This window comes from Tasmannia lanceolata, unplaced genomic scaffold (genome assembly GCF_043159265.1).
Source record: "Tasmannia lanceolata isolate RefF3 unplaced genomic scaffold, GAP_Taslan_0.1 ptg000038l, whole genome shotgun sequence".
In the NCBI taxonomy this organism is placed as follows: Eukaryota; Viridiplantae; Streptophyta; class Magnoliopsida; order Canellales; family Winteraceae; genus Tasmannia; species Tasmannia lanceolata.
In genome coordinates, this window is record NW_027518715.1 from 1330448 (window position 1) to 1356493 (window position 26046).

Consider the following 26046-nt stretch of genomic DNA (forward strand, 5'->3'; position numbering starts at 1 on the left):
CCATCGCATTTGAAGACCATCTCCTTTATCTCCTCAGCCTTGAAAGGCCTAACAAGGTCTTGGGCATCTTCAGGGGACAATTTATACTGGGGCTCAGGGAGTTCTCCAATCGTAGGGCTATTGTGGTTAAGCAAGCAAGAGAAGTGATGAACCAGAATGTCCGCAATTCCCTTGGGGTCAGTACAGATCTCTCCATTAGAATCTTCATTGGCCTGAATCTGGTTCTGGTTTCTGCGTATGGACATGGCAGAGTGGAAATATTCAGTGTTAGAGTCACCAAGATTTAACCAGTCAACTCTGGATTTTTGATGAAACAAACTCTCCTCCTGCTTGGCTGCCCGGGTGAACTTCTCTCTGATTTCTTGTTCCGCAGCTCTGAGGCTAAGGTTCCGAGGGTCCAGACCAATCTTAGCTTGGATCTCATCCAAATCATTTCTGAGCTGAGGAGCCAGGATGTCTACCCTCCCGAAGCTATTTTGATTCCAGCTTTTTATAGCTCTCTTTGTCCCTTGGAGTTTCTTGAAGAATTTGAACATTGGGTTCCCATGGATCTTTAAATTCCAAGCTCTCTCAACAACCTCATAGAGGGAAGTATCCGAAAGCCACATGTTATGGAATTTGAAAGGTTTTCCCCCAGTAGACTGCACAGGGGAAGTGGGGACGATGATAGGGGAATGATCAGACAGCCCCGGATTTTTGTAGTGAACATAAGAGATTGGAAATTCATGAAGCTATTCCTCATTAACTAAAGCTCTGTCAAGCCTCCGAAGTTTAAGGTGACCAGTGCGAGAACTGTTATTCCAAGAGAGGGTTTGGCCAACGGACCTTAAGTCAAGAAGAGAGCAATCCTCAATACAAGAGTTGAAATCGTTCATGTCGGAGGTGTTTGGAGCAGCACCTCCACATCTCTCATCTGCAAATCTAGTAATATTGAAGTCCCCCAAGGCAATCCAAGGCACCTGAGCAGCAGAAGCGAGCCCCACTAAAGATGACCAGAGTTGTCTGCGCTCAGATGCATCATTAGCGGCATAGATAGCAGATAGAGAAATGGATTGACCAGACAAGAGACATTGACATTCTCCATGGATAATGTGGGGATTCAAATAGAGGGCTTGAAAGGAAATCACCTTTGGGTCCCAGAGGATCCAGATTCTTCCTTTGACACATAATTCATAATTTGTTTGGCATTCCCAATTTTCACAAATTTCAGACGAGAACCTCTGCACATCAACTTCCTTTGCTTTGGTCTCCGACAGGTAGATGAGGGAAAGCTTATTCTCATGGATGATTCTCTTTATATCCCCCCTTTTCGTTTCGGAGCAAAGGCCCCTAACATTCCAAGCGCCGAGAACTACCATCAGAACAGGGTGGGAGAAGATTGGTGGGCCTACCTGATGGAGTAATGTTGCAGGCATGGGTTTGGGTCCTATCATGTCCATTAAGGTCCTGAACCTCCTGGACAGATTCTGAATCATTAAGGTCCACTAGAGCCATATAGCTATTCTGCACTTGAATCCCGGGGCTAAGATTATTACCAGAAGAGATCTCCACACTGTTAGCTGGGTCACATGAGGATAGGCCTAGGCTCTCCGCCACAGGATTCTTACCAGCAGAATCAGCAACAGCAGGGTCGCTTGAAGAAGGGACAAGAGTCTCCTCTTCAGGGTCCTTACCATTGGTAATGGATTCGGCAACTTTGGGAGTGCCTTTTGCTGCTCTTGTCACCTGTCTCCAAACCTGAGTAGTTTCTGCTCTCTGACTTGCATACTGGTTTTGGGGCAGGCTTTAGATGTGTGGCTGAAATTCTTACACTGCTTGCAAGCATTTGGTTTCCAGTCATATTGAACTTCTTGAGTATGGACTCCCTTGGAGGTGTGAATGGGAATAACCTCAGGGTAAGGATTCCCAGGTTCAACTTCGATACAGCATCTAGCATAGCTCAACCTGGTAGTATCAGCAGTTTTAGAGTCCATGTATAGGGGGTTTCCAATGTAACTGGCAATCTTGCTAATCCCATTAGCACTCCAAAACTGAAGAGGAAGCCCTGGGAGGCGAATCCAAATTGGGACAGAGGTGAGGTTGAGTTTCTCCAAAGGGGTTTCAGGGCACCATTTACGAAGAATCATAGCGAAGAATCATAGGTATGATCGCAAGCCTCAAGCACATATCTACTATCCTCCTCACAGGAGAACTGGAACAAATAGAAGCCCTTAGTGAGGGTGAACACCTGAAGATCACCCTTGATCTTCCATTTTTTCAACAAGTTGTCTCGGATATTAACAAAATAAGGTCTGCGACCAATGAAATATCCCACCAAAGAATTACTCCATTTTTGCCCAATCTCCATAACCTCTTCGTCGGCAAAGAAATTTTTTTTCGTTCCTTCTTCCGTGATGTTCGGCTGGCGAAAACGAAGTTTTGTCGATTCGTTCTCCTCACTTCTGAAGAACAGAGATCTCCACTGATGGGGGGGGGGGGTATTTGGAACACCTTTGTCTCCAGCACTTCCCTGAGCAGATAAGGGGGTTCCAGGATCTTGCAGATCACTAGAAGTGTGATTTTTTTCCTCAGCAATGTCATATTGACCAGCAGATAGTCCATTGAGGTGTTGAGAATGACGTTAAAAAATAGACCCATTCTCTGGGCGGGAAAACACCTCCACCTTTCCCGCCTCAGCAAGTTTGAAATTAATTTGTGGGCCCCACTCGTAGGGGAGATAGGTGGGCCGTTAGATGGGGGTGATGATCTCACTGTACCTACAAGGGCAGGAAAGTGTCCAAGATCTATTTCCTCTCTATGACCCAGAGGGTAATGGGGGCACACAGGGTTCTCCATCTTCCTCGCTGGTTCCTTTGTAGGGGAGGTTTCAGGTCTATCAGCAGCAGCTGAGAGAATAAAATCGTTGACTGTGGGGCCGTTAGGAGCTATTTTAACCTGGATGTCTCCTTTCAAAGGGGTAGCCTGCAGGAGGGGAATGCGAGCTGCCTTCCTGGATTTCTTATGAGAGGGTTTCACCAGAGTACCATGGTGATCTTTTTTCTTTTCTGAACTTTTGGGTGGGGACAGAATCTGGGCGACCTGCTCCAGAGATAGTAAACTCTGTTTTCGGGGAGGCAAGGGGACATCCTCAAGGAGAGGAAGGGTAGGGGATCTCCCACAAGGTGAGGTAGAAGGTCTATCTTCCTTACAGATGGAAGGTTGCAGAGAAGCTCGCCGGAAGCTTGCTTCACCACCAGGGGCAGTGCGAATTAGAGTGACATTTGGAATCCCTGGGTCAGGAGGTTCCATTTTTCCTGGCCTGGGAAGAAGAGAGGAAAGGAAGGAAACTAGAAGGGCTTGGGCCCTTGATGCTTGGCCGGCCACCGCCGGCACTCGCCGGAGAGAGTGGGGAAGAAAGGGTCTCCTCAGACTTTCTCTCTCCTCAGGATTCTCCTCAGACTTTTAATCTCTTTTTTTTTTTTTTTTTTTAAAAAAAACTTTATAAAACAAGAATCTTTTAGACTTAGTAAACCCTAGAGTTGGTGTAAAGGTGCTTTAAGCCATGTTTTGAAATGAGGATGAGATGGTATTTAATCTTAGATTTAGTTGATGAAGGATGGATATTGAAAAAATTGAAAGTTTCTTATTTTAGAAACTTTATAAAAAGTCCATCTTTTACACATAGGATACCTTAAAGATGGTGTCAAAGGGCTTTTTGCCAAGGTTTGAGATGAGGATGAGAAGGTAGTGAATAATAGATTTAGTTTATAAATGATGTAGATTGAAAAAATAGAAAGTTTCTTATTTTAGAAATTTTATAAAACATTCATCTTTTATACATAGGAGACCCTTGAGATGGTGTCAAGGGGCTTTTAGCCAATTTTTGGGTTGATGATGAGATGGTTTTGAATCTTAGATTGAGTTAATGAAGGATGAAGATTAAAAAAAATAAAGTTTCTTATTTTAAAAACTTTGTAAAACATCCATCTTTTAGACATAGGAAACTCTAGATATGGTGTGAAGGAGCATTTAGCCAAGTTTTAAGAAGAGAATAAGATGGTATTGAATCTTCGATTTAGTTGATAGAAGATGGAGAATGAAAAAGTAGAAAGTTTCTTATTTTAGAAACTTTATAAAACATCTATCTTTTACATATAGGAGACCCTAGAGATGGTGTCAAAGAGCTTTTACCCAGATTTTGGGATGATGATGAGATGGTTTAAATCTTAGATTAAGTTGATGAAGGATGGAGATTGAAAAAATAGAAAGTTTCTTATTTTAGAAACTTCATAAAACAACAATCTTTTAGACATAGAAAATCCTAGAGATGGTGTGAAGGGGCTTTTAGCCATGTTTTGAGATGAAGATAAGATGGTATTGAATCTTAGATTTTGTTGATAAAGGATGGAGGTTGAAAAAATAAAAAGTTTCTTATTTTAGAAAGTTTATAAAACATCTATCTTTTAGACATAAGAGACCCTAGAGATGGTGTCAATGAGCTTTTAGCCATGTTTTGGGATGGTGCTGAGATGGTATTGAATCTTAGATTTAGTTGATGAAAGATGGAGATTGAAAAAATAGAAAGGTTTTTTTTAGAAACTTTGTAAAACGTCCATTGTTTAGACATAGGAAACCCTAGAGATTATGTCAAGGAGCTTTTAGCCAAGTTTTGAGATGAGGATAACATGATATTGAATCTTAGATTTAGTTGGTGAAAATTGGAGATTTTAAAAATAGAAAGTTTCTTATTTTATAAACTTTATAAAACATCAATATTTTACCGTTACTAAACCCTAGAGAAGGTGACAAGGAACCTGGTCATGTTTTGGGATGAGGATGAGATGGATAAAAGCTCCTTGACACCATCTCTAGTGTTTCCTATGTCTAAAAGATGAATGTTTTATAAAGTTTCTAAAATCAGAAACTTTCTGTCTTTTCAATTTCCATCCTACATCCACTAAATCTAAGATTCAGTACCCTCTCATTCTCATCCCAAAAAATTGGCTAAAAGCTCGTTGAAATCATCTCTAGGGTTTCAATACCATAAAAGATGGATGTTTTATAAAGTTTCTACAATAAGAAACTTTCTATTTTGTGAATCTCCATCCTTCATCAACTAAATCTAAGATTCAATACCATCTCATCATTATCCCGAAACTTTGCTAAAAGCACATCAACTAAATCTAAGATTCAATACCATCTCATCCTCTTCTCAAAACTTGGCAAAAAGCTCCTTCACACCATCTCTAGGGTTTCCTATGTATAAAAAGATGGGTGTTTTATAAAGTTTCTAAAAGTAGAAACTTTATTTTTTTTCAATCTCCATCATTCATCAACTCAATCTAAGATTCAATAACATCTAATCCTCATCTCAAAACTTGGCTAAAAGCTCCTTCACACCGTCTAGAGGGTTTCCTATGTCAAATAGATGGATATTTTATAAAGTTTCTAAGATTAGAAACTTTCTGTTTTTCAATCTCCATCCTTCATCAACTAAATCTAAGATTCAATACCATATTATCCTCGTATCAAAACTTGGCGAAAAGCTCATTGACACCATCTCCTAGGGTTTCATATGTCTATAAAGTTTCCAAAATAAGAAACTATTTATTATTTCGCCATCCTTCATCAACTAACTTTAAAATTCAATACCATCGCTAATTCATCCCAAAACATGGCTCAAACCTCCTTGACACCATCTCTAGGGTTTCCTATGTCTAAAAGGTAGATGATTTTTAAAGTTTCTAAAATTAAAAACTTTCTATTTTTCAATCTCCATTTTTCATCAACAAAATCAAAGATTCAAAATCATCTTATCTTCATCTCATAACATGGATAAAAGCTCCTTCAAACCATCTATAGGGTCTCATATGTCTAAAAGATGGATGGTTTATAAAGTTTCTAAAATAAGAAATTTTCTATTTTTTCAATCTCCATCTTTTATCAATAAATCTACGATTCATTACCCTCTGATTCTTGTCTCAAAACTTGGCTAAAAGCTCGTTGACATCATCTGTAGAGTTTCAATAGTATAGAAGATCAGTCTAAAAGCTCCTTGACAGCATCTCTAGGATTTACTAGGTGTAAAAGATTGATGTTTTATAAAGTTTCTAAAATACGAAACTCTCTATTTTTTTAATCTCCATCTCTAGGGTTTACTAAGAGTACAAGATTGATATTTTAAAAGTTTCTATAATAAGAAACTTTTTATTTTTTCAATCTCCATCCTTCAGCAATTAAATCCAAGATTCAGTGCCCTCTCATTCTTCTCTCAAAACTTGGCTCAAAGCTCCTTGACACCATCTCTAGGGTTTAGTTGCTGAGGATGCGATGGTAATGAATCTTAAATTTAGTTGATGAAGGAGGGAGAATGAAAAAAATAGAAAGTTTCTGATTTTAGAAACTTTATAAAACCTCCATCTTTTAGACATAGAAAATCATAGAGATGTTTTCAAGGAGCTTTTAGCGATCTTTTAGACTTAGTAAACCCTAGAGATGTTGTCGAAGAGCTTTTAGCCAAGTTTTGAGATGAGTATTAGATGGTATTGAATCTTAGGTTTTGTTGATTAAGGATGGAGATTGAAAAAATAGAAATTTCTTATTTTAGAAACTTTATAAAACATCAATCTTTTAGACATATGAAACCCTCGAGATGGTGTTAAGGAGCTTTTAGCCAAGTTTTGAAATGAGGATAAGATGGTATTGAATCTTACATTTAGTTGATACAGGATGGAGATTTAAAAAATAGAAAATTTCTTATTTTAGAAACTTTATAAAACATCAATCTTTTTGACATAGGAAACCCTAGAGATGGTGTCAAGGAGCTTTTACCCAAGTTTTGAGATGAGAATGAGATGATATTGAATCTTAGATTTAGTTGATGAAGGATGGAGATTGAAAAAATAGAAAGTTTCGTATTTTAGAAACTTTATAAAACATCCATCTTTTAGACATACGAAACCCTAGATATGGTGTGAAGGAGCTTTTAGCCAAGTTTTAAGCAGAGAATGAGATAGTATTGAATCTTAGATTTTGTTGATAAAGGATGGAGGTTGAAAAAATAAAAAGTTTCTAATTTTAGAAAGTTTATAAAACATCCATCTATTAGAAAGTTTATAAGAAACTTTTTATTTTTTCAATCTCCATCCTTCACCAACTAAATCTATGATTCAATACCCTCTCATTCTCATATCAAAGCACGGCTAAAAGCTCGTTGACATCATCTCTATGGTTTCTTATGTCTAAAAGATAGATGTTTTCTAAAGTTTCTAAAATAAGAAACTTTCTATTTTTTCAAACTCCATCCTTCATTAACTAAATCTAAGATTGAACATCGTCTCATCCTCATCCCAAAACATCGCTAAAAGTTTCTTGACACCGTCTCTAGGGTCTCTTATGTCTAAAAGATGGATGTTTTATAAAGTTTCAGAAATAAGAAACTTTCTATTTTTTCAATCTTATCCTTCATCAACTAAATCTAAGATTCAATTCCCTCTCATTCTCATCCCAAAACTTGGCTAAAAGTTCGTTAACATCATCTCTATGGTTTTCGACGTCTAAAAGAAGGGTTTTTTTTTAAGTTTCTAAAATAAAAAATTTCTATTTTTTCAAACTCCATCATTCATCAACTAAATCTAAGATTGAACATCGTCTCATCCTCATCCCAAAACATCGAAAAAGTTCCTTTAGACCGTCTCTAGGGTCTCTTATGTCTAGAAGATGGATGATTTATAAAGTTTCTAAAATAAGAAACTTTTTATTTTTTCAATCTCCATCCTTTATCAACTAAATCTAAGATTCATTATCATCTCATCATCATATCAAAACTTTGCTAAAAGCTCCTTCACACCATCTCTAGGGTTTCTTACGTCTAAAAGATGGATGTCTTACAAAGTTTCTAAAATAAGAAACTTTCTATTTTTTCAATCTCCATCTTTCATCAACTATATCTAAGATTCAATATCATCTCATCCTCATTCTAAAACATGGCTAAAAGGTCCTTAACACAATGACTAGGGTTTTCTAAGTCCAAAAGATTGATGTTTTGTAAAGTTTCCAAAATAAGAAACTTTCTTTTTTTCAATCACCATCCTTAATCAACTAAATCTAAGATTCAGTACCCTCTCATTCTTAACCCAAAACTTGGTTAAAAGCTCGTTGACATCATCTCTAGGGTTTCAATGCCGTAATAAATGGTCCTTCATCAACTAAATCTAATGATCATTACCATCTCATGCTCATCGTAAAACTTGGTTAAAAGCTCCTTCACACCATCTATAGGATCTCATATGTCTAAAAGATGGATGTTTTATAAAGCTTCTAGTATATGAAACTTTTTTTTTCAATCTCCATCCTTTATCAAGTAAATCTAAGATTCAATACTATCTAATCCTCATCTAAAAAGTTGGCAAAAAGCGCTTTGACAACATCTTTAGGGTTTACCAAGTGTAAAATATTGATCTTTAATAATATTTCTAAAATAAAAAACTTTTTATTTTTTCAATCTCCATCCTTCAGCAAAAAATCTAAGCTTTAATACCCTCTCATTCTCAACTCAAAACTTGGCTAATAGCTCCTTTACACTATCTCTAGGGTTTCCTATCTCTTAAAGATAGATGTTTTATAAAGTTTCTAAAATAAGAAACTTTAAATTTTTTCAATCTCCATCCTTCATCAACTAAATTTAAGATTCAATACCCTCTCAATCTCTAGGGATTTAAATACCATAAAAGATGGTCTTTCATCAACTTAATCTAAGATTCAATACCAACTGATTCTAAACTCAAAACTTGGCTAAAAGCTCCTTCACTCATCTCTAGGGTCTCCTATGTCTAAAAGAATTATGTTTTATAAAGTTTATAAATTAAGAAGCTTTTTATTTTTTCAATCTTCATCTTTTATCAACTATATCTAATATTCAATACCATCTCATCCCCAACTAAAAATTTGGCTAAAAGCACCTTAACACAATCTTGAGGGTTTTCTTTGTCTAAAAGATTGATGTTTTATATAGTTTCATAAATAAGAAACTTTCTATTTCTTCAATCTCCATTGTTCATCAACTAAATCTAAGATTCAAAACCATCTAATCCAAATCTCAAAACTTGGCTAAAAGGTCTTTAACACAATCTCTAGGGTTTACTAAGTGTAAAAGATTGATGTTTTATAAAGTTTGTAAAATAAGAAACTTTTTATTTTTTCAATCTTCATCCTTCAACAACTAAATCTAAGATTCAATACCCTCTCATTCTCATCTCAAAACTTAGCTAAAAGCTCCTTAACACCATCTCTAGGGTTTCTTATGTCCAAAAGATGGATGTTTTATAAAGTTTCTAAAATAAGAAGCTTTCTTTTTTTCAATCTCCATTCTTCATCAACTAAATCTAAGATTCAATACCCTCTGATTCTCAACCTAAAATGTGGCTAAAAGTTGGTTGACATCATCTCTAGGGTTTCAATACCATAAAAGGTGGTTCTTCATCAACTAAATTTAAGGTTCAATACCATCTCATCCCCACCTCAAAACATGGCTAAAAGCTCCTTGACACCATCTCTAGGATCTCCTATGGCTAAAAATGGAAGTTTTGAAAAGTTTCTAATATAAGAAACTTTCTATTTTTTCAATCTTCTTACTTTATCAACTAAATCTAAGATTCAATTCCATCTCATCATCAATCCAAAACTTGGCTAAAAGCTCATTGACACCATCTCTAGGGTCAGCTATGTCTAAACGATGGATGTTATATAAACTTTCTAAAATAAGAAATTTTCTATTTTTTCAATCTCAATCCTTTATCAACAAAATCGAAGATCCAATACCATCACATCCCCATCTCAAAACTTGACTAAAAGCTCTTTAACACCATCTCTAGGATTTCCTATTTATAAAAGATGGATATTTTATAAAGTTTCTAAAACAAGAAACTTTCTATTTTTTCAATCTCCGTCTTTCATCAACTAAATCTAAGATTTAAAACCATCTCATCATCATCCCAAAACTTGGCTAAAAGCTCATTGACACCATCTCCAGGGTCTCTTATGTCTAAAAGATGGATGTTTTAGAGTTTCTAAAATAAGAAACTTTCTATTTTTTAATTCAATATCCTCTATCAACTAAATCTAAGATTCAATACCATCTCATCATCTTCTACAAACTTGACTAAAAGCTTCTTTACACCATATCTAGGATTTTCTATGTCAAAAAAATGGATGTTTTATAAAGTTTCTAAAATAAGAAACTTTGTAATTTTTCAATCTCCATCCTTCATCAACTCAATCTAAGATTCAAAACCATCCCATCATCAACCCCAAACATGGCTAAAAGCCCCTTGACACCATCTCAAGGGTCTCTTATGTCTCAAAGATGGATGTTTTATAAAGTTTCTAAAATAAGAAACTTTCTATTTTTTCAATCTACATCCTTTATCAACTAAATCAAAGATTCAATTCCATCTCATCATCTCAAAACTTGGCTAAAAGCTGTTTGACACGATCTTTAGGGTTTCCGATGTGTAAAAGATGGACGTTTTATAAAGTTTATAAAATAAGAAACCTTCTATATTTTCAATATCCATCCTTCATCAACTAATTCTAAAATTCAATACCATCTCATCCTCATCTCAAAATTTGTCTAAAAGCTCCTTTACACCAACTCTACGGTTTATTAAGTCTAAAAGATTTATGTTTTATAAAGTTTCTAAAATAAGAAACTTTCTATTTTTTCAATCTCTATCCTTCATCAACAAAATCTAAAATTCAATAACCTCTCATTCTCATCCAAAAACTTGGGTAAACGCTCGTTGACATCATCTCTAAGGTTTCCTATGTCTAAAAGATTGATGTTTTATAAAGTTTCTAAAATAAGAAACTTTCTATTTTTTCAATCTCCATCCTTAATCAACTAAATCTAAGATTCAATACCATCTCATATTCATCTCAAAACTTGCCTAAAAGCTCCTTGACACCATCTCTAGGTTTTCTTATGTCTAAAAGATGGATGTCTTACAAAGTTTCACAAATAAGAAACTTTCTATTCTTTCAATCACCATCCTTCATCAACTAAATTTAAGATTGAATTTTCTCTCATTCTCATCATAAAACTTGGCTAAAAGCTCGTTGACATCATCTCTAGGGTTTCATATGTCTAAAAGATTGATGTTTTATAAAGTTTCTAAAATAAGAAACTTTTATTTTTTTCAATCTCCATCCTTCGTCAACTAAATCTAAGATTCAGTATCATCTCATCCTCATATCAAAACATGGCAAAAAGCTCATTCACACCGTCTCTAGAGTATCCTATGTCTAAAAGATGGAAGTTTTATTAAATTTCTAAAATACGAAACTTTTTATTTTCTCAATCTCAATCCTTCATCAACCATGGTTTAAAATACCGGTTTCGGCCCCTGAGAAAACTGTAATTTCGTTCAAAATTTGGTAACAAATTAAAAACAGTATTTATTTAATTTCCAAATTTCGGACCGAAATCCTGAAATTTCGACCGAAATTTTGTAACATTGTTTTTTTTTAAAAAAACTCCCAAAAATAAAATTTCGAACCGAAATTTCAAATTTTGGTATTTAGCGAAAAATGGGATTTCACGAAATTTCGGTTTCGGTCCCAACCGAAATTCGAATATTCGGATTTCGGTCGAAATTTAAAACCATGTCATCAACTAAATCTAAGATTCAATACCATCTCATCCTCATCTCAAAACATGGCTAATAGCAACTTCACACCATCTCTAGGGTTTCCAATGTAAAAACGAATGATGTCTTATAAAGTTTCAGAAATAAAAAACTTTCTATTTTTCAATCTCCATCGTTCATCAACTAAATCTAAGATTCAATTCCCTCTAATTCTCATCCCAAAACTTAGCTAAAACCCCGTTGACATCATCTCTAGGGTTTCATATGTCTAAAAGATTGATGTTTTATAAAGTTTGCAAAATAGGAAGTTTATATTTTTTCAATCTCCATCATTCATCAACTAAATCTCAGATTCAATACAATCTCATCCTCATTTCAAAACTTAGCTAAAAGCTCCTTGACATCATCTCTAGGGTTTCCTATGTCTAAAAGATGGATGTCTTAAAAAGTCTCTAAAATAAGAAACTTTCTATTTTTTAAATTTCCATCATTCAACAACTAAATCTAACATTCAATATCATCTCACCCTCATTCCAAAACATTGCTAAAAGCTCCTTAACACCATGTCTAGGGTTTACTAAGTCTAAAAGATGGATGTCTTACAAAGTTTCTAAAATAAAAAACTTTCTGTTTATTCAATCTCCATCATTTATCAACTAAATCTAAGATTCAATACCATCTAATCCTCATCTCAAAATTTGGCTAAAAGCACCTTTACATCATCTCTAGGGTTTCCTATGTCTAAAAGACGGATGTCTTACATAGTTTCTAAAATAACAAACATTTTATTTTTTCAATCTCCATCATTCATCAACTAAATCTAAGATTCAAAATCATCTCATCCTCATCTCCAAATTTGGCTAAATGCTCATTAGGGATGAGATGGTTAAATCTTAGATTGAGTTTCCTATTTGGAAACCAAACAGTAATGGCCTTTTCACCGCCAAAAGTGGGTGGGAAGTCACAAGACAGAAATTCGAAAAACTTGATTGGGCCTCGAGAATTTGGTTCAGCTGTCATATCCCAAGACATGCTCTTGTCTCTTGGAAAGCTCTCAAAAATGGCTTAAGCACCACTGATAATCTCTCATTCCTGGACACTTCTGTTAGCAGGAGCTGTATTTTATGCAATTCAGGCCTTGAATCTGTTAACCATCTCTTCTTTCAATGTAGCTACTCGAAATGGATTTGGAAAGCTCTACTTGGGAACCTTGGGCACAAGCGCAACCCAAAACCAGATCTTGTTCAGGAAGAGCTATGGCTTGCTAACAACTTCAAAGGTGCAGGTCAGACTTCAATTTTGGCCTACATTGCTTTCGAAGCAGCTATCTACAGTATCTGGATTGAACGAAATCATCGAGTTTTCCACAAAATCTTTATTCCCAACTCAGTGCTGCTGCCTGAAATTCTAACCCTGAAAAGATCAAAGATCCTGGCTCTGAAGATTGAGGATGTTGATAACCAAAGCAATAGGTCGATAGCCTCCAACTTTGGTTGTGCCCTATGTCCCAGAATCCGTTCTCCCCAAGTATGCACCTGGCTTAAGCTGTTTCATGGGTCTTTTAAAATCAACACTGACGCTTCTTTGGATTCTGAAGGTGGAGGAGGTATTGGCGGTGCAATTCGGGACAACAATGGATTCCTTGTTTCCATGTTCTCTGTTAATGTGGAGCGGGAGGAGATTCTCGCTCTGGGAATTCGTGCTGTCCTCGAAGGATTACAGCTGGCCTCAAATTTGGGTCCTGCTAGTATCTGGATGGAAGTGGATTCTAAAATCGCAGCTGATGTAATCAATGGAAACGCTAAAATTCCTTGGAGATGTTTCCATCGTATACAAGAAATTCACCAGCTCCTATCCCTTTTCCACCAATGGAGGATTACTCAAATTTGGCGAGAAGGGAACAGTGTTGCGGACTTCTTATCCAAACGAAAATGCCCATGCAAAGGGACAGGCATCCCTCCTTTTCTGTCTCCCCCGGCTCTCCTTCAGTTCCTGGATTCTGATAGGAGAGGTAGTGAGTACTGTAGAATATAAATCCTCCATGCTTTGTATTTCTGTCTTTTGGATTCTCTGTTGTTGGGAGCTTGTTCCCTTTTTGTTCGCTTTTAAGCCCCCTTAGCTGTAACCTTTTATCTCTCTTAATGCCTGGTTGGGGTCTTGCCTAACCCCTGCTTACTCATCAAAAAAAAAAAGGATGGGGATTGCAAAAATAGAAAGTTTCTTATTTTATAAATTTTATAAAACATTCATCTTTAAAACATAGGAAACCTTAGAGATGCTGTAAAGTAGTTTTTAGCTATGTATTGAGAAGAAGAGGATGAAATGGTATTGAATCTTAGATTTTAGTTGATGAAGTTTGGGGATTGAAAAAATAGAAAGTTTCTTATTTTAGAAACTTTATAAAATATCAATCTTTTAGACTTAGAAAACCTTAGAGATGGTGTGAAGGGGCTTTTAGCCAAGTTTTGAGGTTAGCATTAAATGGTATTGAACCTTAGATTCACATGATTAAGGATGGAGATTGAAAAAATAAAAAGTTTCGTACTTTATAAACTATCAATCTTTTTGACTTAGTAAACCCTAGAGATGGTGTCAATGAGCTTTTAGCCAAGTTTTGAGATGAGGATGACATTGTATTGAATTTTAGATTTTGTTGATGAAGGATGGAGATTGAAAAAATAAAAAGTTTCTTATTTTAGAAACTTTATAAAACATCAATCTTTTAGACTTAGTAAACATTAGAGATGGTGTCAAAGAGCTTTTAGCTAAGTTTTGAGATGAGGATGAGATGGTATTTAATCTTAGATTTAGTTGAAGAAGGATGGAGATTGAAAATAGAGAAAGTTTCTTATTTTAGAAATTTTAGAAAACATCCATCTTTTAGGCATAGAAAACTGTAGAGATGGTGTTAACGAGCTTTTAGCTAAGTTTTGGGATGAGGATGAGTGGGTATTAAATCTTAGATTTAGTTGATGAAGGATAGAGGTTGAAAAAATAAAAAGTTTTTTATTTTAGAAACTTTATAAAACATCCATCTTTTAGACATAGGAGTCCCTAGAGATGGTGTAAATGTGCTTTTAGCAAATTTTTGGGATGAGGATCAAAAGGGTATTGAATCTTAGATTTAGTTCATGAAAGATAGAGATTGAAATAATAGAAATATCTTATTTTAGAAACTTTGTAATACATCAACCATTTAGACATAGGAAACCGTAGAGATGGTGTTACGGAGCTTTTAGCCAAGTTTTGAAATAAGGTGAGATGGTATTGAATCTTAGATTTAGTTTATAAAGGTTGTGAAATGAAAAAATAGAAAGTTTCTTATTTTAAGAACTTTATAAAACATCTATCTTTTACACATAAGATACCCAAGAGACGGTGTCAAGGAGCTTTTAGATATGTTTTGGGATAAGGAAGAGATGATATTAAATTTTAGATTTAGTTGATGAAAGATGGAGATTGAAAAAATAGAAAGTTTCATAGTTTATGAACTTTATAAAACATCCATCTTCTAGACATGGGAAACCCTAGAGATGATGTCAACAAGCTTTTAGCTAAGTTTTACGTTGAGAATGAGTGGGTATTGAATCGTAGATTTAGTTGATGAAGGATGGAGATTGAAAAAATATAAAGTTTCTTATTTTTGAAGGTTTATAAAACATCAATCTTTTAGACTTTGTAAACCCTAGAGATGGTGTAAAGTTGCTTTCACCCAAGTTTTGAGATGAATATGAGATGGTATTTAATCTTAGATTTAGTTGATGCAGATTGAAAATATTGAAAGTTTCACATTTTACAAACTTTAAAAAATATTAATCTTTTAGACATAGGAAACCCTAAAGATGATGTCAATGAGCTTTTAACCAAGTTTTGAGATGAGGATGAGATGGTATTGAAAATTAAATTTAGTTGATAAAGGATGGAGATTGAAAAAATAGAAAGTTTCTTATTTTAGAAACTTTATAAAACAACCATCTTTTAGACATAAGAGACGCTAGAGATGGTGTCAAGGATCTTTTAACCTAGTTTTAGGATGATGAGGAGATGGTTTTGAATCTTAGATTTAGTTGATGAAGGATAGAGATTGAAAAAATAGAAAATTTCTTACCTTAGAAACTTTTTAAAACATCCATCTTTTAAACGTAGGAAACCCTAAAGATGGTACCAAGGGGCTTTTAGCCAAGTTTTGAGATGAGGATGAGATGGTATTGAATCGTAGATTTAGTTGGTGAAGGATGGCGATTGAAAAATAGAAAATTTCTTATTTTAGAAACTTTATAAAATATACATCTTTTCGACATAGGAAACCCTAGAGATGGCTTCAAGGGGCTTTTAGCCATATTTTGAGATAAGGATTGGATGGTATTGAATCTTAGATTTAGTTGGTGGAGGATGGATGTTGATAAAATAAAATATTTCTTATTTTAAAAATATTATAAAACATTCATCTTTTAGACATAAGAAACCCTATAGATGATGTCAACGAGCTTTTAGCCATGTTCTGGGATGACAATGAGAGGGTATTGAATATTAAATTTAGTAGATGAAGGATGGAGATTGAAAAATAAAAGTTTCTTATTTTAAAAACTTTATACAACACCTATCTTTTAGACTTAGGAAACCCTAGAGATGGTGTCAAGGGGCTTTGAGCCAAGTTTTGAGACGAGGATGAGATGATATTGAATTGTAGATTTAGTTTATGAAGGATGGAGATTGAAAAAATAGAAAGTTTCTTATTTTAGAAACTTTATAAAACATCCATCTTTTAGAGATAAGAGACCCTTGACACGGCGTGGAGGAACTTTTTGCCATGTTTTGCGATGAGGATGAGGTGATATTGAATCTTAGATTTAGTTGACAAAGGATGTGATTGAAAAAATACAAAGTTTCTTACTTTAAAAGCTTTATAAAACATCTATCTTTTAGACATAGGAAGCCATAGAGTTTATGTCAACGAACGTTTAGCCAAGTTTTGAATCTTAGAATTAGTTGATTAAGGATGTAGATTGAAAAAATAAAAAGTTTCTTATTTTAGAAACTTTATAAAATATCCGTCTTTTAGGCTTAGTAAACTGTAGTGATGGTCTAACGGAGCTTTTAGCCAAGTTTTGAGGTGAGGATGAGATGGTATTCAATTTTAGATTTAGTTTATGAATGATGGGGATTGAAAAAATAAAAAGTTCCTTATTTTAGACACTTTATAAAACATCAATCTTATAGACATAAGATACCCTAAATATGATGTCCTGGTGCTTTTCGCCGAGTTTTGAGATGAGGATGAGATGGAATTGAATCTTAGATTTAGTTGATAAAAGATGGAGACTGAAAAAACAGAAAGTTTTTTATTTTAGACACTTTATAAAAGCATCCATCTTTTAGACATAGGAAACCCAAGAGATGATGCCAACGAGCTTTTAGCCAAGTTTTGGGATGAGAATCAGATGGTATTGAATATTAAATTTAGTTGATTAAGGATGGTGATTAGAAAAAAGAAAGTTTCTTATTTTAGAAAGTTTATAAAACATCAATCTTTTAGACTTAGTAAACTCGTGTCAAAGAGCTTTTGCCATGTTTTGGAATGAGGATGAGATGATATTGAATCTTAGATTTAGTTGATTATGGATGGAGATTGAAAAAATAGAAAATTTCTTATCATAGAAACTTTATAAAACATCAATCTTTTAGACATAGGAAATCCTAGAAATGATGTCAACGAGCTTTTAGCCAAGTTTTGGGATGAGAATGAGAGGGTATTTAATCTGAGATTTAGTTGATAAATGACGGAGATTGAAAAAATAGAAAGTTTCTTATTTTAGAAACTTTATAAAACATCCATCTTTTTGACATATGAGACCCTAGAGACAGTGTCAAAGAGCTTTTAGCTGTGTTTTGAAATGAGGAAGAGATGATATTGAATCTTAGATTTAGTTGATGAAGGATGTAGATTGAAAAAATTGAAAGTTTCTTATTTTAGAAACTGGTTTAGAGATGGTGTTAAAGAGCTTTTAGCCAGGTTTTGAGATGAGAATGAGTTGATTTTGAATCTTAGATTTAGTTGATGAAGGATGGAGGTTGAAACAATAGAAAGTTTTTTATTTTAAAAACAATTTAAAATATCCAAATTTTAGACATAGATATGATGTCAACGAGCTTTTAGCCATGTTTTGGGATGTGAATGAGAGGGTATTGACTCTTAAATTTAGTTGATAAAGGATGGAGAGTGAAAAAATAGAAAGTTTTTTATTTTAGAAACTTTATCAAACATCTCTATCTTTTTTACATATGAAATCCTAGAGATGGTATCAATGAGCTTTGAGCCAAGTTTTGAGACGAGGATGAGAAGATATTGAACTGTAGTTAGTTTATGAAGGATGGAGATTGAAAAAATTGAAAGTTTCTTATTTTAGAAACTTTGTAAAATATATTTCTTTTTGACTCAGTAAACACTAAAGATGATATCAAGGAGCTTTTAGCCAAGTATTGAGATGAGGATGAGATGTTATTGAATCTTAGATTTATTTGATAATAGATGAAGATTGAAAAAATAGAAAGTTTCTTATTTTAGAAACTTTATAAAACATACATCTTTTAAAGATAGGAGACCCTAGAGATGGTTTAAAGGGGCTATTAGCCAAGTTTTGAGATGAGGATGAGATGATATTCAATGTTAGATTTAGTTGATGAAGGATGGAGATTGAAAAAATCAAAAGTTTCTAATTTTAGAAACTTTGTAACACATCCATCTTTTAGACATAGGATACCCTAGATATGTTGTAAAGATGCTTTTAGCTGGGTTTTGAGATTAGGATGAGATGGTATTGAATCATTGATTTAGTTGATAAATGATGGATATCGAAAAAAAAAGTTTTTAAATTTAGAAACTTTAAAAAACATCCATCTTTTAGACATAGGAAACCCAAGAGATGATGTCAACGAGCTTTTGGCCAAGTTTTGGGATGAGAATGAGAGGGTATTGAATATTAAATTTAGTTGATTAAGGATAGAAATTGAAAAAAAGAAAGTTTCTATTTTAGAAACTTTATAAAACATCAATCTCTTAGACTTAGTAAACTCTAGACATGGTGTTAAAGAGCTTTTAACCATGTTTTGGAATGAGGAAGAGATGATATTGAATCTTAGTTTTAGTTGGTTAAGGATGGAGATTGAAAAAATAGAAAGTTTCTTATTTTAGAATCTTTGTAAGACATCTATCTTTTAAACATAGGAAACCCTAGAGATGATGTGAAGGTGCTTTTAGCCAAGTTTTGAGATGAGGATGAGATGGTATTGAATCTTAGATTTAATTGATAAATGATAGATATTGAAAAAATAGAAAGTTTCTTATTTTAGAAACTTTATAAAATATCAATCTTTTAGACTTAGTAAACCCTAGAGATGGTGTCAATGTGCTTTTAGCCAATTTTTGATATGAGGATGAGATGGTATTGAATCTTAGATTTTAGTTGATAAAGGATGGAGATTGAAAAAATATAAAGTTTCTTATTTTAGAAACTTTATAAAACATCCATCTTTTAGACATAGGAAATCCTAGACATGATGTCAACGAGCTTTTAGCAAAGTTTTGGGATGAGAATGAGAGGGTATTGAATCTTAGATTTAGTCGATTAGTCGATTAAGTCGATTAAGGATGGACTTAAGGATGGAGAATGAAAAAAAGATTTAGTCGATTAAGGATGGAGAATGAAAAAAAGGAAGTTTCTTACTTTAGTAACTTTATAAAACATCAATCTTTTAGACTTAGTAAACCATAGACATGGTGTCAAGGAGCTTTTAGCCATGTTTTGGAATGAATATGAGATGTATTGAATCTATGATTTAGTTGATAAAGGATGGAGATTGAAAAAATAGAAAGTTTCTTATTTTAGAAACTTTATAAGACATCAATCTTTTAGACTTAGTAAGCTCTAGACATGTTGTCAAGGAACTTCTAGCCATATTTCGAATGAAGATGAGATGATATTGAATCTTAGATGTTGTTGATGAAGGATTGAGAATGAAAAAATAGAAAGTTTGTTATTTTAGAAACTTTGTAAGACATCCATCTTTTAGACATAGGAAACCGTAGAGATGGTGTGAATGAGCTTTTAGCCAAGTTTTGAGATTAGGATGAGATGGTATTGAATCTTAGATTTAGTTGATAAAGGATGGAGATTGAAAAAATAGAAAGTTTCTTATTTTAGAAACTTTATAAAATATTAATCTTTTAGACTTAGTAAACCCTAGAGATGGTGTCAATGAGCTTTTAGCTATGTTTTGAGATTAGGATGAGATGGTATTTAATCTTAGATTTATTTGATGAAGGATGGAGCTTTAAAAATTACAAACTTTCTTATTTTTGAAACTTTATAAAACATCCATCTTTTTAGACATAGGAAACTCTAGAGATGTTGTCAAGGAGCTTTTAACAAAGTTTTGGGATGAGAATGATATGTTAATAAATCTTAGATTTAGTTGATAAAGGATGGAAATTGAAAAAACAGAAAGTTTTTTATTTTAGAAACTATGTAAGACATACATCTTTTAGACATAGAAAACCGTAAAGATGGTGTGAAGGAGATTTTAGCCAAGTTTTGAAATGAGGATGAGATTGTATAGAATCTTAGATTTGGTTGATGAAGGATGGAGATTGAAAAAATATAAAGTTTCGTATTTTAGACTTAGTAAACCCTAGACATGGTGTCAAGGAGCTTTTAGCCATGTTTTGGAATGAGGATGTGATGATATTGAATCTTAGATTTGGTTGATGAATGATGGAGATTGAAAAAATAAAAGGTTTGTTATTTTAGAAAATATGTAAGACATCCGTCTTTTAGACATAGGAAACCCTAGAGATGGTGTAAAGGAGCTGTTAGCCAAATTTTGAGATGAGGATGAGATGGTATTGAATCTTAGATTTAGTTCTTAAAAAATGGAGATTGAATAAACAGAAAGTTTTATATTTTAGAAACTTTGTAAGACATCCATCTTTTAGACATAAGAAACCCTAAAGATAGTGTCAAGAAGCTTTTAGCCAAGTTTTGAAATGAGGATGAGATTGTTTTGAATCTTAGATTTAGTTGATGTAGGATGGAGATTGAAAAAATAGAAAGTTTCTTATTTTAGAAACTATATAAAACATAAATCTTTTAGACTTAGTAAACCCTAGACATGGTGTTAAGGAGCTTTTAGCCATGTTTTGGAATGTGGGTGAGTTGATATTGAATGTTAGATTTAGTTGTTGAAGGATGGAAATTTAAAAAATAGAAACTTTCTTATTTTAGAGACTTTTTAACACATCCATCTTTTAGACATAAGAAACCCTAGAGATGATGTCAAGGAGCTTTTAGCCAAGTTTTGAAATGAGGATGAGATTGTATTGAATCTGAGAATTTTTTTTTGATGGGTAAGCTGGGGTTAGGCGGACCCCTACCAGATATATTAATAAGAGAAAAGGTATGCAATAAGATCAAGACAACCCCTCACAGAGACGAGGGGGAGAACAAGCTCTAACAAACTAGAGCAGAAAACAAACCAACGAGACAACCCCAAACAAGTCGGAAGGGGGGCAACCCAAACACAAAAAAGCTCAAGAGAACAAACTCCCAGAGCAAAATCCCACAAAGAAAAACAACAAAAAAAAAAACACAACTAGGGAATTCAAACAGCCCTTAGAACCACCCGAAGCGAGCAAAAAACCACCACTACCTTTTCCCGAGGTTGAGGAAGTGGAGGCCGCTGGATGTGGGAGAAAGGAAAGATAGAGGGGCTTTGTTCCTCTTTTTTTGGACAAGGTGCCAAACCTCATCTTCCGCAGCAGAGGGGGATGAGACTGATTTCAATTTCTCCATTTGAATTGCAATACGCCGGGTGGTGCTGTCGATAGATGGATCAGGTTCCTTGGCTGCAAGGGCGGCATATCTATTTGGATTGTTGATGGCAATTTGATGGAGATCCTCCCTTCCCTTGGGAATATTCTTTATAAGAGAAGAATCAGATGGATGGGGATGGGGAAGGGTGGCATCCCTGTGCTTTTGAATTTCCCTCCATTCTTTACGGATCGGAGCTTGAGGATGCCTTGTGATAAGATCACAATTTTCTGAGATGTGACTAAAGTCCCTACAATTTGTGCAAGCTCGCAGTTTCCATTCATAAGTGATCGGTTTGTTGATCTCTCCCTTGGAGGTCTTCAACTTGATGGAGTCAGGAAGGGATTGATCAACATTTACTTGAACGCAAATGCGAGCGTACTTGAGTCTGGTGGCATCCGCAGTGTGGGAGTCCATGTACAAAGGTTTCCCCAACATACTAGCAATTCTACTGAGACAATGGTGACTCCAAAACTTGAGGTGAAGACCGGGAAGACGAATCCAAACTGGAACGTCAGTAAGCTTCTTCTTCTCAAGAGGGGAATCAGGGTCCCAACGATGAAGAATAAGGGGTCTACCTCCAACAGAATGGGAATCACCTTCGAGGACCCTCAAACAATCCTCCGGGTCAGAAAATTTAAAAAGGAACAAGCCATTATCTAAGGATAATATCTGAAGGTCACCATGGAGTTTCCATTTATGCATAAGGCTATCTCTCAGAGAAATGATGTAGGGCCTTCTTCCTAGAAAATAACCAACTAGACTGTTTTCCCATCTAGTTTCAGATTTTTGGATTTCCTCATCCTGGAACAGGAGCTCCATGTGCTCTTTTTCATCTTCTTTTGGGGAGATATGATCAAGCTTGGTTTCAGTTGGCTCAGATGGAGGGGTGAGGAGTTTTTTCCAAGGGTTAAGAGGAGCCAAAAGAGAAGAATCCTTGCTACCTCCTGAACGGCCCAAACTGGACTGAATCTGATTTTCTTGGGGGATCGAGGAACAGGGAGCTGAGGGAAGAAGAGGAACATGAACACGAACCGGGCGAGCTTCAATGGACCCATCCGAGGGATGAGAATTTCTTGGGCAATCTATGGAAGCAGGGAAGGAGAGGGTTGCCTTATTCGAAGCAAAGTTTGAGGAAATTTGGGGGTAGTTGGTATCTGCTCTAGTGCTGGTTTTAGACTTTCCAGAAGCATTTTCAGCATTTTCCACTTTATCTCTAAAAAAGCCTGGGCGGGAACTGATGGGAAGGTTTACCACTGAATCATTCACTCTGGCTGCTGCAGGAAGCACCCCAGAATTCCACAAAGGAGGCTCACGAGGGGAAGATTCAGAAGCAGAACGGTGGACATTCAAAGCTTTTGAAGCTAAACAAGGGCTGACCTTTATGCATCCATGGGGATTTGCAGCATTACACTCTAGGAGTTGAGGTGAAGAGGGAAAAGCTGCATGAATTTCTTCATTATCTACTGCTTTTTCTCCAAGAGGCTTTGAGAGGGAGCCAAGGGTGGGAAATTGATTTGAGATATTAATTTTAAATGAAGAATCAGCAGGGGAATTGGGTTCCCAAGGAGTAGACAGATCATGGGATTCCAGGATTTTGACTAAAGAAGAGCTGCAGCAGACTCCTCCAATTAATGCGTCAGACTTGGGAAGGACAGAACTAGTGCTGGGTACAGCTGCTATGGGACCAAGGGGAGCTGAAGCTGTACCGGAACTGGACAAAGTCATTGCAGGGGTATCTTCTCCATTAATGGGAGGACGAGCTGTCAAAGGATTCAAACTAGGACTAGCTAGAGGAGGGGCTTTAGCTGCATTGATAAGGACAGAATTGCAGCAGCTAGCTTGCCCAAATTTTGGGCCATCAGAGCCAGCATATGAAATCTCTGAACCAGCACGTTTTTCCAGGGAAGAGTGGTCCAAGGTGGTTTTCTCAAACCCCTGGTAATGCAAAGGAGTGGTATTCGAACTGGTAAGGTTGGTTTTCTCATCAAGAACAATGGGAATTCCACCAGATTTGGATGACATAAGCTTTCTCACCCGTTCATCATACCCAATACAGAGATCTTCTTCCGCATTAATTTGCAACCAAAATCTGGCTTTTGCTTTCTTCCTGCTTTTCTTGTTCTGCTTTTTCTTGGATGAGGATCCAGAACTAGAAGAAAGATTTGGACTTGATTGAGTTGGGGATTGGTTAAGTTCTGCCTCAATGAGCTTCAAACAGTCCATTTTATCCCGCACAGAAAGGGAGCTGTCAAAGTCACTGGATTGAGCAAGCTGTTTGAGCTCAAGGAATTTCTCACTTAGAGAGCTGGTTTTGCTTAGTTTGTGTTGAACAAAGTCAACAAAAGACAGAGAATGGGGATCTTGAGAAATCATTTCAGGGAGGCCGATGTCTGGACCCATTTGCACTTGATGATCATTCTTTGCCTGAGGTGAAGGGTCCATCTCCAGACTAGAGGTTCCCATGAGATCTCTTGGTTTAAAACCTGGAAACCAATTGGTTTTCAGGTTTGCAAAGGAGTTGAGAGTAGGTTCTTCATCAGAATCCAAAGGAGGACGGTGGATCTTTTCTTGAACTTCCATGGTTTCTGAGATCTAAATCTGAGATTTAGTTGAGAAATGATGGAGATTGAAAAAATATAAACTTCTTATTTTGCAAACTTTATAAAACATCAATCTTTTAGACATATGAAACCGTCAACGAGGTTTTAGCCATGTTTTGGGATGAGAATTAGAGGGAATTGAATCTTAGATTTAGTTGATGAACGATGGAGATTGAAAAAATAGAAAGTTTTTTATTTCTGAAACTTTATAAGACATCCTTCTTTTTTACATTGGAAACCCTAGAGATATTGTGAAGTTGCTATTAGCCAAGTTTTGAGATGAGGATGAGATGGTATTGAATCTTAGATTTAGCTGATGACATGGTTTTAAATTTCGACCGAAATCCGAATATTCGAATTTCGGTTGGGACCGAAACCAAAATTTCCAGAAATCTCATTTTTCGCTAAATCCCAAATTTCAAAATTTTGGTTCGAAATTTTATATTTGGGACTTTTAAAAAAAAAAAAATTGTTACAAAATTTTGGCCGAAATTTCAGGATTTCGGTCCGAAATTTGGAAATTAAATAAATACCCTTTTCAATTTCTTACAAAATTTTGACCGAAATTACGGTTTTCTCAGGGACAGAAACCGGTATTTTAAACCATGGTTGATGAAGGATTGAGATTGAGAAAATAAAAAGTTTCTTATTTTAGAAACTTTATAAAACTTCCATCTTTTAGACATAAGTGCCCCTAGAGACGGTGTGAATGAGCTTTTTGCCATGTTTTGATATGAGGATGAGATGATACTGAATCTTAGATTTAGTTGACGAAGGATGGAGATTGAAAAATAAAAGTTTCTTATTTTAGAAACTTTATAAAACATCAATCTTTTAGACATATGAAACCCTAGAGATGATGTCAACGAGCTTTTAGCCAAGTTTTATGATGAGAATGAGACAAAATTTAATCTTAGATTTAGTTGATGAAGGATGGTGATTGAAAGAATAGAAAGTTTCTTATTTGTGAAACTTTGTAAGACATCCATCTTTTAGACATAGGAAACCCTAAAGATGGTGTCAAGGAGATTTTAGCCAAGTTTTGAGATGAAGATGAGATGGTATTGAATCTTAGATTCAGTTGATTAAGGATGGAGAATGAAAAAATAGAATGTTTCTTATCTTAGAAACTTTATTTAACATCCATCTTTTAGACATAGGAAAACCCTAGAGATGATGTCAACGAGCTTTTAGCCAAGTTTTGGGATGAAAATGAGAGGGTATTGAATTTTAGATTTTGTTGTTGAAGGATAGAGGTTGAAAAAATAGAAAGTTTTTTATTTTAGAAACTTTATAAAACATAAATCTTTTAGACTTAATAAACCTTAGAGTTGGTGTAAATGAGCTTTTAGCTAAGTTTTGAGATGAGGATGAGATGCTATTGAATTTTAGAATAAGTTGATAAATGATGGATATTGAAAATATAGAAGGTTTCTTATTTTATAAACTTTATAAAACGTCCATAAAAAACATATCGAAAATCCTAAAGATCGTGTCAAACAGCTTTTAGCCAAGTTTTGAGATGATGAGATGGAATTGAATCTTTGATTTAGTTGATAAAGGATGTAGATTGAAAAAAAAAAGAAAGTTTCTTATTTTAGAAACTTTATAAAACATCAATCTTTTAGACATAAGAGACCCTTCAGATGGTGTCAAGGGGCTTTTAGCCATGTTTGGGGTTGATGATGAGGTTTTGAATCTTAGATTGAGTTGATGAAGGATGGAGATTGAAAAATTACGAAGTTTCTTATTTTAGAAACTTTATAAAACATCCATCTTTTAGATATAGAAAACCCTAGATATGGTGTAAAGAAGCTTTTAGCCAAGTTTTGAGAAGATGATGAGATGGTATTGAATCTTAGATTTAGTTGATAGAGGATATTGAATGAAAAATAGAAAGTTTCTTACTTTAGAAACTCTAAAACATCCATCTTTTAGACATAAGAGACCCTG

At 34.8% G+C, this 26046-nt stretch overlaps 1 protein-coding gene across 1 annotated transcript; it reads right to left on the reverse strand.

Moving 5' to 3' along the window:
* Nucleotides 1–731: 731 nt before the first annotated feature.
* On the reverse strand, nt 732–2126 carry LOC143862934 (uncharacterized). Its single transcript, XM_077373840.1, has 3 exons — nt 1890–2126; nt 1392–1767; nt 732–1156 (listed from the first exon to the last, which is right to left on the reverse strand). Exons 1-3 carry the CDS (start codon nt 2124–2126, stop codon nt 732–734), a joined length of 1038 nt encoding a protein of 345 aa, XP_077229955.1.
* Between the last annotated feature and the right edge of the window lie 23920 nt (nt 2127–26046).